This window comes from Amorphotheca resinae, assembly GCF_003019875.1.
Source record: "Amorphotheca resinae ATCC 22711 unplaced genomic scaffold M430scaffold_4, whole genome shotgun sequence".
Lineage (NCBI taxonomy): Eukaryota > Fungi > Ascomycota > Leotiomycetes > Helotiales > Amorphothecaceae > Amorphotheca > Amorphotheca resinae.
The window spans coordinates 1,711,225-1,723,336 of record NW_020194474.1 but is presented as its reverse complement, the minus strand read 5'-3'; the positions used below and the strand labels follow the sequence as shown (position 1 = coordinate 1,723,336).

Below are 12,112 nucleotides of genomic sequence, written 5' to 3'. Positions count from 1 at the left end.
TCTTAGCCGATGGTATCATTTCGCGTGCTCGTCCATCTGACTGACGGTCTGGTCCAGTTGAACAGATTGAAGGTGTCTAGAATATGAATATTATTATCTGTTAATGCACGTTTTCATATTTAGGGTTGTTAAGGTACCTATATCAATAAGCATCTGGGACAAGAGAATAATGCATCAGTAGGTACGGTCCCTTAAGGTAGACTGGGAGGAGAGGTGATGTTGAATCTATCACGTGGTTTTACAGTTCTGTGAGAGCCACGTGATATACCTTACTCCGCAGATCATATCTTAAATCCGTGGCCCGTGTGCCCGTCCCGCTTTGCCCCGCCAGATAGATGCGACCCACGACTCCACGGTTCGTACTGTATGAACTACTAACTACTTCAATATAACAAGTTCTAACTCTGCACCAAAATGTCCACCACGTCCTCTCCACCCGTCAAAGACCACAAGGATATCGGCTCTTCTTTGAAGCGCCTTCTCCCCAACCGGCCCGTCAAGCCCGACTTCCTCAAATCCACGCCCACATCCAAGCCCAACCCGGCACTAGCCAAATCAGCCGTCAATCCAGACTACGTCCTAACCGAAGCCCAAAAGGAGCAGTTCCTGGAGTACGGGTTCACGAAGATTGAGAAATGCTTCACGCGGGAACAGGCCGCTGAGTTCACGGCGGATATGTGGACGCGGCTGGGCATGTCGCCGACGGACAAGACGACATGGACGGCCGAGACCACACACATGCCGCGGCACCGGCAAGTCGCCGTGTCGGAGTTCGCGCCGAAGGCGTGGGCGGCGATGTGCCAGCTGCTGGGCGGGGCGGACCGCATCTGGGAGAGCTTTGGCGGGTGGGGCGACGCCTTCATCGTCAATCTGGGCAAGCCCGAGTACAAAGCGGAGGACCGCCTGGATCTGCGGAAGGATCTGTGGGGGTGGCATAACGATGGGGATTTCTTTGTCCATTTTTTGGATTCGAGGGAGCAGGCCCTGCTTGTTATTCCACTGTGGAGTGATATCGTACCGGTGAATTACTCTTTGCTTCTGACTTTAGTTTAGTCGGAGAGCATGTTTTACGGCTCTTACTCTCTTCTGTCGAGACTCCCGCCGCTAACTCCATCTACAGAAAGGTGGTGGGACAGTGGTTTGTACAGATGGGATCAAGCATATTGCAAAACACTTGGTACTGTCCTGCCCTCAAATACATCAAGCTCTGAATTAATCGGAGACAGTACGATCACCCGGAAGGAGTTACTCCATGGCTGAAGTCAGTCAATGACCCCGAACACGCAGCTTTTGAAGGTCGTAATTTTTGGAACGATCTGGCCAAAGATCCATCCCGGACTCGGGACGAGAGTTTCTTTGAAATGACCGGCGAGGTAGGCGATGTGATATTGATGCATCCGTTGATGCTGCATAGCGCTTCAAAAAACCTAAGGAGGGATGTCAGGGTTATTACCAATCCACCTGTGGCGTTAAAAGAGCCTTTCTGCTTTGATAGAAAGAACAAGGATGAGTATAGCCTAGTGGAACTCAAGACGTTGAAGGATTTGGGCATGCCGGATGGCTTGCCTGGGTGGAAGATAACCGGCGAGAGAAGAGGCTGGACTCCAGCGAGGGTGAAGCGACAAGAGGAAATGAAGAAAAGGGAGTTGGAGAGACTGAAGAGCCAATAGGTCCAATATGGTCAATATTGCAGCGTCTAAGTCCCAATACTTCTTGATCTAGGATTGCATCACCTGCTCAACAGCCTCATTAGATCCATCAGTCAAGACGAGTTTTCCTGCTCCTTCCTCGGATCGTATTCCAGAACGGGAGCACGACACCATAATACCACCTGTCAATGATCATATCCTGCAAGCCCAACAACTCTTCACGAAGCTACCTATCATGCCACACGTGAAAGGCACCCAGATCGAGACCATGAATTCCAGCTCCAGCAACACCATAAACACCAGAACCACCGGTGGAGAATCCAAAGCTACCTATTCTATTAGCGCCGGCTGCATGCAATCACCGCGGTCTCGATTCACCACGCGCTTGGTCACGAACCAGAAAACAGTCTTTTTCCATCCGTCATGGTTACGAGCGATGCAGCTCGTTATATGTCGGACAGCCCTGAAGAAGGGCGGTGTCAACGATGTCCATATCGTGCAAATACGAAAGTAGTCCTTGAAGCTCGCTGGGAGTTTGGGGCTGGCTGTATGTCTATTGGGTTGAGCTTGGGAACAAGTTAGCTAGGACATACGCCATGTTAAAATCCTAGAGAGACCTCAAGCTTCAACATGTGCGTTTGTGGTATCGCGAGATTAAGATGACTCCGTTCGTCAATCTGCTTGGAAATATCTATATCATAGCTGCGAAATACGAAGAAGCAGTTCAATATAAGGTAAGTAAGGTAGCAGCTATAGAGCGAGAGATAGACAACTGTCGTATGGAAATCAGGTATCTAATTTGAGGGTCTGGAATACAATAGAATGCCCCCATGCTATCGTATCATCAACAGAATTCCATCACGACGCAAAACTTCTAGGAAGATAGAGAGCCTGCTTCTGGGTAAAAGCGCCTAGGGACGGAATACACGCAGATACTGTAGCTTATAGATCCAGGCGGCGTTTATTGAAAGCGCTTCTTCTTGACAAGAACCTCTTGTATATATATATCTGCATGTAGTATACCCGTATATATATACCTGATCACAGCCATTAATTATTCCTTTACTCATCAAATAGGTATTCATTATCATCATCATCATCATCATCCTCATCCCTCGCACAATTTCAACACCCAGCCAAAACTACCCAGCACCCAAAAAGAAAGATCAGCCATCATCCATTCTCCCCTCCCCTCTCATCTCATCTCCTTCCCACTCCCCCACTCCCCCATTTCCCCTCCCCCCAGATTCTCACCTCACAAACCCAACTCTCTCCATCATTCATCAATTCATCTCACGATCTTCAATAATCTTCTTCTTATCGCTAACCGCCGCAGCAGTAGCAGAAGCAGAAGCAGAAGCGATCCTGTGCGGGACGCGCGTGATTGGTGGCGGAGGGTAGGGTTCGTCGGCCGGCAGGGCTGTGATGCAGGCCCCGCGGCGGGAGAAGTCGGCTGCGTGCGTCGCGGTGTAGACTTCGACGACCACGCCGTTTTGATGGTGTGGAGAGGAATGTGAGTGGGAGTGGGAGTGTGCGTTCGGGGATGCCATTGTGTGTGATGGATGGAGTGTTTGGGGGAGATTTTTGGGGATGGGTATGGGATGGGATGGGAGGAAGAGAAAAGGAAGGGGAATTACTTTCTTATCATTTTTTTATCTTTTGTGAGTTTGTCTCTGGATGGATGCTGCTGAGGTTGGGTGATATTTGGAATGGGAAGTTTGTGGAAGTAAGGGGTATGCATGGAGTGTTGGAAAGAGAATTGTTGGAATATAAAACACAACAAATACCTTGGGTCCACTCACATGTCGAGCCTATCACTGGATGCACAATAAATGAACGCCAGGAAGGAACTGCTTTTTTTTTTCTCTCTGAAAGAATATCACAAAAATGTGTAAACTTCACCTAATTAAACCATCAATCTTGATGTGTTCGTCAATAGACATGCCTTTTGTGACCCTTGAGCACGCTGGAAAAAACCCCGCCCCGTACCAAGATTCGAGTCTCCTTTGTACCCCCAGACCGAATCTAAGCAACTTCCTCAATCTTTGCTTTTGTGGAGCCCTCAGCCTTTTCCCCCTCGCCCTCGCCCTCAAGGGCTGGCATCTCATCATCGTCATCGTCATCTTCATCTTCCCCCTCGCCTCCGTCCATTCCAGCTCCTCCAAGCTTGCTGAAGTCGATTCCGCCGAAGTCCTGTTTCTAATATTAGAATCATGTTTATCTAGTAGGAGAAGGCTCTAGTTTTCGACATGTCTTTGAGAGCACGCCCATGTCTCTACCCAGAGCGAGAGTAGGTCAGGGAATACTTACTCCGCCAGCACCGCCCATCATGCTGCTCATATCTCCCATACCTGGCATTCCACCTGCAGAACCGTCAGCTTGATTTCCAACATCGGGGCGGGCATACAGTTACGTACCCATGCCTCCCATCGCTCCCAGGTCGTCCTCAGGTGCCTCATCTTGTTCATCCTCATCGACCCATTTGTCGAAGTCGGTCTTCAGGAAGTGGACCTTCTTTGCATCCTTCAACAATCTTGGCCAGAACTCCTCTCTCGGCTCCTTCTTTCGCAGAACCATCTCGACATTCTTGGCGGTGTGGTTGATCTTGCTCTCCTTTGGATCAATCTCAGCGTAGAATTCGAGCTCGACGTGGTATGTCCGCTTGAGGGACTCGGAGTAGCCTGTGAAGGTGAGTCCTTGTGGCTTGAGGTCGAGCTTAAGGTTTGCGGGCTTGACATCAGGAACGGTGATGGTGAGGTAGATCAGGTTCTTTGCTGGCTCCGTCTGGTTTGAGCGCTGGGCCCAGAGGACTAGGTAGAGACAGTGTTAGCTATGCCATTGAAGAGCGCTCGCAGCGTGATGCAATATGCGTTATTGGAAACAGCTCCAGCTCATTCAGCGACAAGCTAGCTAGGCCGTAGCCTGTTGGAGCTGGAGGAGCTCTTAAGAGGGGGGCAGAGGCGCCAGAGGAGCTCCTTGGGAGCCTTACCTTCGGGGGTCTGTGGGGCAGACATGTTTAGATGAAGGTAATCGTCGAAGGAATCGGGTAGAGCAAGATTTAGATTAACAGTAGGTGTCTCTTGGTTTGTGGGTGAAGGAAGTGATTTATTGTGGTGGATGAAATGAAATGTTTTCGGGGAGCTTTGGTTGCCAGTAGTTGGAGTTGTGGGTTGCGAGGCTGGACGGTTGGGCCTGATGGAATCCTTGCGAAGGAGAAAGAACTGGGGGGTTTACGACCTCGCGCTCAGGCAGAACTCAGTTATCGGGGGAGAGAAAGGAGAAGAGATACTTGGGTACCTTGCTTTAGATGTGTGTGAATTTATTATTTATTATTTACTATTTATTATTTATATGCAATTCACATGGACCTGAAGGCAACGCACATGTCTCTCTCCCTTTCTGTCCTCTTTGCCCCACGTTTTGAGGCTCTCGGTCCAAGAGGACCTGGACAGCAAACCAAAGCCAAACGTCACCGCCCGGCATATTGACCTTGCCTACTATACCTTGCGCAGTCAACCGCGCATCTGTTTCTCCGCCTTTGAACGCAATTCCACAACAAGGGCTTTCCTTCTCTCTGCCGCGTTTCATTGAGAAGATACAGCTGAAGATTTCGGGGCCGTTCTTTGCTCGGCTTGGCTGCAGAGCGCCTCTCTGCGACCCCATTCCCCCACCCATCGTATAACCACCATGGAGTCTATCAAAGCCGTCTTCTGGAAGCCTGATCCGCAGGCGCAGGTCAGCATATCTTTCACGATATGCAGAAGCTCAAGTCCGCTAATAGCGAATCGTAGGTCCGGAAATGCAATCAGCTCATACGACAGAATACCCGCAAGCTGGATCGCGATATCGCGAACCTGAAAGCCGTGGAGAACAAGACCAAGAGCCTCATAATAGCAGCCAACCGCCGCGCGCAGCGGAATCCTGCCCAGGCCAAACAGGCCGCGCAAGAGACCCGGATTTTTGCCCGCGAGCTTATCCGCACACGGAAAACCACACAGAGACTCATCACCTCGAAGGCGCAACTGAATAGCGTTGCGATGCAGGTCACCGAGGCCTTTGCGGTGAGGAAGATCGAGGGGAGCATTCGGGCGAGTGTGGGCATCATGAAGGATATCAATAGTCTTGTACGGCTACCGCAACTGATGGGCACAATGCAAGAATTGAGTCAAGAGTTAGTCAAGGCGGGTATAATAGAAGAGATGGTCGGGGACAGCATGCCAGACCAGTTGGAGGAGGACGACGAGGAGGCCGAATCGGAGGTCGATAAGGTCCTTGGGGAGATCTTGCAGGACAAGATGGGCAAGGTCGGGGCTACGCCTGTCACTTCTACACCCGTACAGGAACCCGGCCTGGAGGACGAAAACGACGAGGAGGCAGAGGCAATGTTAGATCAGATGCGGGGTCGCTTAGAGGCTCTGAAGAGTTGAATACCCTGTTGGTCACTTGGTCGAAGGGACTGGAGTTTAGGTTTGGGGCTTGGCCATGCATTTGGGTCTACATCACTGGAGTTTGAGTAGGGATTTCTCGAGACTATTGATATTGCTCTATAGAGCTTATTCGAGTTGTTCATGTAACTTCACGGGGTACGGAGTATATACTAGCTTGGTAAGTATATTACTTCCCTGTGACTGGGTCATTGGAATACGAAGCTATTCCCTCAATTCATGGAACCGTACTGCTAGCAGCCGGCGTCTGCCTAAATCCAAACCCTAAGTGATAATCTCTCTTCTTCTTCCCATCCACCCTTTATAATATTCATTTCCTTCCAAACCCTGCTATAGCTCAAACACACCTCCCTCAACGCCCTTCCTCAACTCCCTTCCTCCCAAAACCCAAAACCCACCCCCTGAACTCCAACATGCTTCTTCACCTCACCCTCATCACCGCGCTCCTCGCCCTCCCCATCCACGCAATCCCCTGCTGTCGTCCCTTCCCAATACCAGACTCCAGCAGCCCCTGCGCCCCTCACATCGGCGTCTCCCCGCCTCCCGAAGCGCACACAAACCCAAGACCGCGCAGCGACACTCCTACCACCGTCGTCCCAGAATCCATACCCAACGTCGACGTCTTTCCGGGTTTTCCCTAGGGGTTGTTTTGGGCCCAGGACTTGCTGTTGCAAAGGAAGGTAGGATAGGGTGTAGAGAGAGATTAGTTCTTGGGATGATTTAATAGGTTGAGATTAAGAATTTGGCGGGTTCGAGATTTTACTGTTTGTTTAATGGAAGGACGTTTTGGAACGTGAGAGATGGGTGGGTTACCTTAATCATGGTGGTATTTGTTGGTTGGGATCCAGGTGGGATTGGTTGCTATATCGAGTTGAAGCTTGGGATTCTTGGAAAGGAGAGGGTAATTAATTGGATTGTGTGTATCAGTACTAGGAAGGGCGCTTTGGGGCTCAGTGGAAGATTAATAGAGGTTGAGTTTGGCTGTTTGATTTAAAATAATAAGGTATTAATATGGTACTTATAAGTTCGTTGTGAACTTCATTATCTATCTATATCTTTCAAAAACAAACATCCTCCAATGTCAACCTAACTCAGAGATGGTTTTCTCACCATGTGTTTCTGATTATCCACCAGGACTGCAGCCATCATGAAGGACGAAAGCTCAATCTAGAAATCCGCCCTCGGCATATTAAAGGTCAACAGGTCCCAGGCCCGGAGTCTTGAAATCAGGGAAAGCGGGCCAATTACCTAGACCAGCCGAATCGGCAATCGAGCCACCGATACGGATCCAGTTGGAATGCCCGGGTCTCTTCCCGTCAAGCACAAATATCTGGTACCAGCCAGGCGGGGCGACATGTGCTGTCGGAGGCGCGGTAAGTACGCAGGTCGCTGAGCCCGCGGGACCGGAACATGTCACTGGGAGGAAGAGGGTGCGCTGGCCCATGGAGTTGCCGTGGGTGCTCGACACGGCAGACATCATGGATACGCGCACGCCTCCCAGATTGCCTGATGGGATGTTAGCGATGATCGCGATGTTGCCTTCGTTGTAGTTCCAGTCCCTTTTGCTGATGGTGAATGATGGTGGGGTGGCTCCGGAGAGAGCGTATGGCGGGTTGAACACTTCCACGCGGTATTCTTGTGGGTGGATTCCGTCTTCGGGATCAGAGCCGGAGATGAGGACACGCCCGTCTGGAAGTAGCAAGGCCTCGGAGTGATAGAGACGAGCCACAGGGGTGTCGGCCATTATGGAGAATCGCTGATTGACGGGCAGGGTTGGGTCATAGAGAACTGCGACCTTGTTGGGATCTCTGGCGAGAGCGAAGCCTGCAACGCCATGCTTTGCACCGTTGATAATCAGGTAGGTCCCGTCAGGGAGAGCACATATGCACGACATGACTCTCTGGGAAGGCATGCGTTCGATTACCCATTTTGGATCTGGAAGCTCAGGTTGCGTAGATACGCAATTGTCGACAGCCATAGCGTTTCCATTGGCCGAACCGCCACATACCAGAACAGTGAGTGGATCCGAGTATGGTGGGTGTTGTGGCATGAGAACGGCGGTACCTTCAAGAGGATAGGTTCGACCAGAAAGGGGGTTGTTGACGGAACCCGGAATATTAGGAAGGGTTTTTATGGTGTCGAAGGTTACTTCGTCGATGATACGAGCTTCGTTATAATACATAACGAAGATACCACCGCTCGGAAGGATGGATAAAAATGGGTAGAGATTGTTGGGGTCGGTACGCTCAAGCCATTCAAGATATTTGAGGTATCCTCCGGGTGGTCTGGGTAGAATTTCGCAAGAAGGAGATGGGAGAGCGTTAGAACCAATCTCTCCTCCTATGACGAGGACTGAGCCGTTAGCCATAACCATGGCAGATGGGTACCAACGTTGGGCAAGAAGGGCAATTTCGTTGCTATTTTCTTGCCAATCGTTGACACCTGGAACGCCGGGGGATCCGTCGGGCCAGTAAAGTCTGACACCATGCGTTGAAATACCAGCCCAGCCTCCAACATTCAGCTGTCTTCCAGCTTTATCTGGCAAGGTGACTGCGGCAGAGCAGAATATATCAGTCTTGACGTGCAACGGTCTCCATGCTTTGGAAAAGTCGTTGATGAACGCGAGATCCAGTTCGTAGGTACCCGTCGTATTAGGTGGACCTGTTCCTGACTTTTCCATGAACACGACCTTGTTATTGATTCCAGTAGTAGTGATGAGGGGTATCACGACACCGCCAATGAGAAATTCGTATGAGCCCTTATCGGGGCCATTGGGGGTATGCCACACGTTGAGAGGGGTTCCTGTCCATTTGTAGTAGGAAAGTCTCAGTCCGCCACCGCAGTTGTGGCTGGGATCACCACTGCATCTAGCGCGGCAATCACTTTCAGGAGCTTTAGTCGACCCAGAAGCAATGAGGTTGGAGTCATCGCCACAGTAACCCTCCATGCTGTACTCCATGCCAGCAGCCGAGTATCCATACTCAGCACAGAGGTTAAGGCAGGTTGTGGCACTGTTGTTATTTGGTAAAATGCTCTGCCAAATCAATCCATGTTTGCCTATTGAGTCGGTGTAACATCCCTGGTATTCCCAGTTGCCTGGCAAGTCGGTTGTTTGAGATGTGATTTGCTCGACATTCGTCAATTCTCCAGTGTTGTAGATACTAAGGATATTCTGAGAGCCGCACATCTCGTTGGCATTTCCGGCACAAGGCATATTGCACTTGGAATCATCTATCCGAGCAGCGCCGCCGTGAAGGATGCGGTCACAGAAGCATTGTGACGAATACTCCATCCCGGCAACAGGATAGCCAGCCGCGATGCAGGCATGTATGCATGACTCAACGGTGTTGGCGCCTCCATCAGCTTGTTGATAAGTGAGGGCTCGTCCATTCTTTCCCTCGGTGTAGCAGCCACTGTATTTCCAACCATCTGGCAAGTTCGTAGGTATTTGTGGCTCCCGTTTGTTGATCGCAACATACCCGGCACTCGGATCGTATGAGTAGTCCAGTCCAGCCCGTACAAATCGTACAAAGAACAAAGATGCAGCAGCTTGGAGGATCAAGTATGCCATTGTGTAGAAATGGGATTAAACAATTGTAACCGAAGCAATAAATCGGAAGACCTCGTAGAACTCGAAAGGAGACAAGCTGCGAGGACGCTCAACAAAGCCGGTCAACGGCGAAAGCTGTCATGATATACAAAAACGGGTTCTTAATGTCATCGGAGCCGTCTTACTACAGGATTCTCATTGATCCTAAGAGGGTAAAGACAAATGATGCTACACATGCTGAACAGCACCCGAACCCCCTCTACGCTTTCTCCTCCCTTTTCCGCAAAAGGGAGAGCGGGCTAGAGGCTCAACGTGAGTTGTGATAGCATATGAACACCTTGAACCAAAATAAAAGAACTGCAAGCCAAAATACAGGAGATGAGATGAGAAAAGTTTGGCTGGTGGCATTGCCGTCGTGCCCATTAGCGTCATTAGAACCTCTTGGTCCATGGCGGTCGCAAGTAATAATACGATGGCCAGGCTCCTGCCGGACAGATGATCCTGGATCTACATATAGCTTTTGAGCTGTTCCACTAGTGAACTCTGACAAGGTGGAGGGAGGATATCGTTCCTTGGGCCATGAGGCCGTACGGGACGGGACCCATGGTTGAAGATGTAAGAAGTTTTTTCATCATAATAAACCACCAGCGGCCAATCGAGAAAATCGGGAACAATGGCCATTTGTGAACGACGGAACTAGCGCATATGTTCCCTCTTTCAATGCGGGTTGGCTTCATTGGAAGTGATTCGAGAAAATGTAATGAAATCCAGAGAAACTATTGTTAGAGACGGCAGAGATATCTGTTAATAGAACTTGACAATGACTGACGGCCTCGGGTTAATAATCATACCGGACTCTGTGCGACTCAAATGATTGCAGCAGGTGAGCACTTATTACCTGATATCGATTGACAAGTTGAGAACAAGAGCAAGAACTGCAGAAGAAGGAAGTGAATCATGTGATGATGACCTAGTCTAAAATGGGACTAGGACTTTAGCTAAACATTCCCGACCGCTATCCGCGTGAATTGACAAGTTACCTTACAACAGGCCTGTTGAGAACTTGAAAACCAAGCCAAAATCATCGTGTTGAATGCGTCATTCTCAGCGCTCCTCTCATGTAACCTCGAACATAAATTCTTGGTACATGAAAATGTTGCACCCAGTGCTCCCCTAGAACCCTCCTATACTTCTCGATCTTTTACGGTCCCTTCGACATCAAATGAAAACGATTGCAGGTATTCCAATGTTATCATTGTTTAGACGGTTTGGACAAGTCAAATCCCAGCGTCGATATAAGGCTGGATACTCCCCGGTCTTCTTTCTGACTCTATTGTTTTTGTCTACCTTATATAAGCCAACATTTTATACGCTTGCTATTTATATGTCCATGTGTGGTATGCAGAACAGTTTCTATACAAGTATGCCTTATTTTCAAGTGTTGCACTTCTGTTCTTGTTCCAGAACTCGTTACAAACCCGGACTTACACTATCCCTTGCTGTAAATATATACACCGCTTCTCCCAGGAAGTATCTCGTTCTTTCAGATTCAAACCATCGCAGCTGGTTCGAGTACTTAAAATAACAGTTCTTGCTGTTCAGAGTATCCCGTCCCAATTATCAGTCTATTCCTTTCTTTCCCAAATCTTTCTTACAGCGTCGCTCACCGAAAACCCTCCAAATAACCATTCATCCGAGTGTCTCCCGCATTCAGTATAAAGGTTCATCTTTGGCTGATGTCTATGCCTCCTTGTCGACCCCTGATCTGGCCCCTGGCGCATTGGCCTGCTTAGGCTTGCCTCCCTGCTCCTATTTCCGCCATGCCTGTATTCCAACTCCTTCAGGGGCGACCTATGACTTGCGGATCTGGACATCTCGGTCATTTCGAAATCCATGGAGGACAGTGAAAAGGAATCTGAACTTCGCCATGATGAAGAAGACCTTATGGAACCGCTGACTGTTCGCCGCGGAGTGCGTGATCGAGGCTCTTGGAAGGGGGATGGTGAGATGTCAATAGAAGATGTCGTGCTTCTAGGAGACGGACCGATGCTTTTCGGATTCATCGATGTAGATGGTTGTACCATTTTGAGAAATTTGAGGAGCAAGAATATTGGTATTGGGCGCTCAATTGTTTGGAACGAGGGGCGACTGAAGCATCGCTCGAGTACTCTGAATGCTTTAATTCAATTATTCTGATCCAAGAAGAATAAAGGTGTTTATGTAGCTATGGGATCTATCCCATTGAGTGATTTATTATGTAGCGTTTCGGGAGCGCCATTTCTTGATGCCTGTTCATGAGGATCGCAAGGCTGACGTGCATGCAATAAGGACCAGTGTCCTTGTCTGTAACCCCGCCGCTCGGTTCCTTCGTGTACAGAGCTGAGGAGCCGACTACCTATCAGGTGCCCACTATGACGCCTCGTGCGGAATCATGAAGATCGTTGTGCTTTGCTACAGTCTGGCGGATC

At 49.6% G+C, this 12,112-nt stretch overlaps 7 protein-coding genes across 7 annotated transcripts; 4 read left to right on the top strand and 3 right to left on the bottom strand.

Moving 5' to 3' along the window:
- Positions 1 to 414: 414 nt before the first annotated feature.
- On the top strand, positions 415 to 1,670 carry M430DRAFT_99542 (hypothetical protein; the record flags this gene model as incomplete). The annotated part of the gene is made up of 3 exons (XM_024870193.1): positions 415 to 1,020; positions 1,121 to 1,177; positions 1,227 to 1,670. 3 exons carry the CDS (start codon positions 415 to 417, stop codon positions 1,668 to 1,670), a joined length of 1,107 nt encoding a protein of 368 aa, XP_024722584.1.
- Positions 1,671 to 3,674: 2,004 nt separating this feature from the next.
- On the bottom strand, positions 3,675 to 4,663 carry M430DRAFT_65596 (hypothetical protein; the record flags this gene model as incomplete). Its single annotated transcript, XM_024869183.1, has 4 exons — positions 3,675 to 3,842; positions 3,960 to 4,012; positions 4,067 to 4,459; positions 4,639 to 4,663. 4 exons carry the CDS (start codon positions 4,661 to 4,663, stop codon positions 3,675 to 3,677), a joined length of 639 nt encoding a protein of 212 aa, XP_024722583.1.
- Positions 4,664 to 5,336: 673 nt separating this feature from the next.
- M430DRAFT_99024 (hypothetical protein) lies at positions 5,337 to 6,076 on the top strand (the record flags this gene model as incomplete). The annotated part of the gene is made up of 2 exons (XM_024870159.1): positions 5,337 to 5,384; positions 5,441 to 6,076. 2 exons carry the CDS (start codon positions 5,337 to 5,339, stop codon positions 6,074 to 6,076), a joined length of 684 nt encoding a protein of 227 aa, XP_024722582.1.
- A 368-nt stretch (positions 6,077 to 6,444) lies between these two features.
- Positions 6,445 to 7,079, top strand: M430DRAFT_34301 (hypothetical protein). The gene has a single exon (XM_024866524.1). The coding sequence runs from the start codon at positions 6,508 to 6,510 to the stop codon at positions 6,733 to 6,735; it is 228 nt and encodes a 75-aa protein (XP_024722581.1). The 5' UTR covers positions 6,445 to 6,507; the 3' UTR covers positions 6,736 to 7,079.
- Positions 7,080 to 7,107: 28 nt separating this feature from the next.
- M430DRAFT_65593 (hypothetical protein) lies at positions 7,108 to 9,665 on the bottom strand (the record flags this gene model as incomplete). Its single annotated transcript, XM_024869182.1, has 2 exons — positions 7,108 to 9,548; positions 9,624 to 9,665. 2 exons carry the CDS (start codon positions 9,663 to 9,665, stop codon positions 7,284 to 7,286), a joined length of 2,307 nt encoding a protein of 768 aa, XP_024722580.1. The 3' UTR covers positions 7,108 to 7,283.
- Positions 9,666 to 10,653: 988 nt separating this feature from the next.
- On the top strand, positions 10,654 to 11,346 carry M430DRAFT_225449 (hypothetical protein). The gene has a single exon (XM_024864716.1). It carries the CDS (start codon positions 10,867 to 10,869, stop codon positions 11,227 to 11,229), a length of 363 nt encoding a protein of 120 aa, XP_024722579.1. The 5' UTR covers positions 10,654 to 10,866; the 3' UTR covers positions 11,230 to 11,346.
- M430DRAFT_225452 (hypothetical protein) lies at positions 11,250 to 11,885 on the bottom strand. Its single transcript, XM_024864717.1, has one exon. It carries the CDS (start codon positions 11,726 to 11,728, stop codon positions 11,270 to 11,272), a length of 459 nt encoding a protein of 152 aa, XP_024722578.1. The 5' UTR covers positions 11,729 to 11,885; the 3' UTR covers positions 11,250 to 11,269.
- Between the last annotated feature and the right edge of the window lie 227 nt (positions 11,886 to 12,112).

What these genes read in the sequence shown, in the direction of transcription:
- M430DRAFT_225452 (XM_024864717.1), bottom strand. Translation starts at nt 11,728, where the DNA reads ATGGTACAACCATCTACATCGATGAATCCGAAAAGCATCGGTCCGTCT.
- M430DRAFT_225449 (XM_024864716.1), top strand. Translation starts at nt 10,867, where the DNA reads ATGAAAACGATTGCAGGTATTCCAATGTTATCATTGTTTAGACGGTTT.
- M430DRAFT_34301 (XM_024866524.1), top strand. Translation starts at nt 6,508, where the DNA reads ATGCTTCTTCACCTCACCCTCATCACCGCGCTCCTCGCCCTCCCCATC.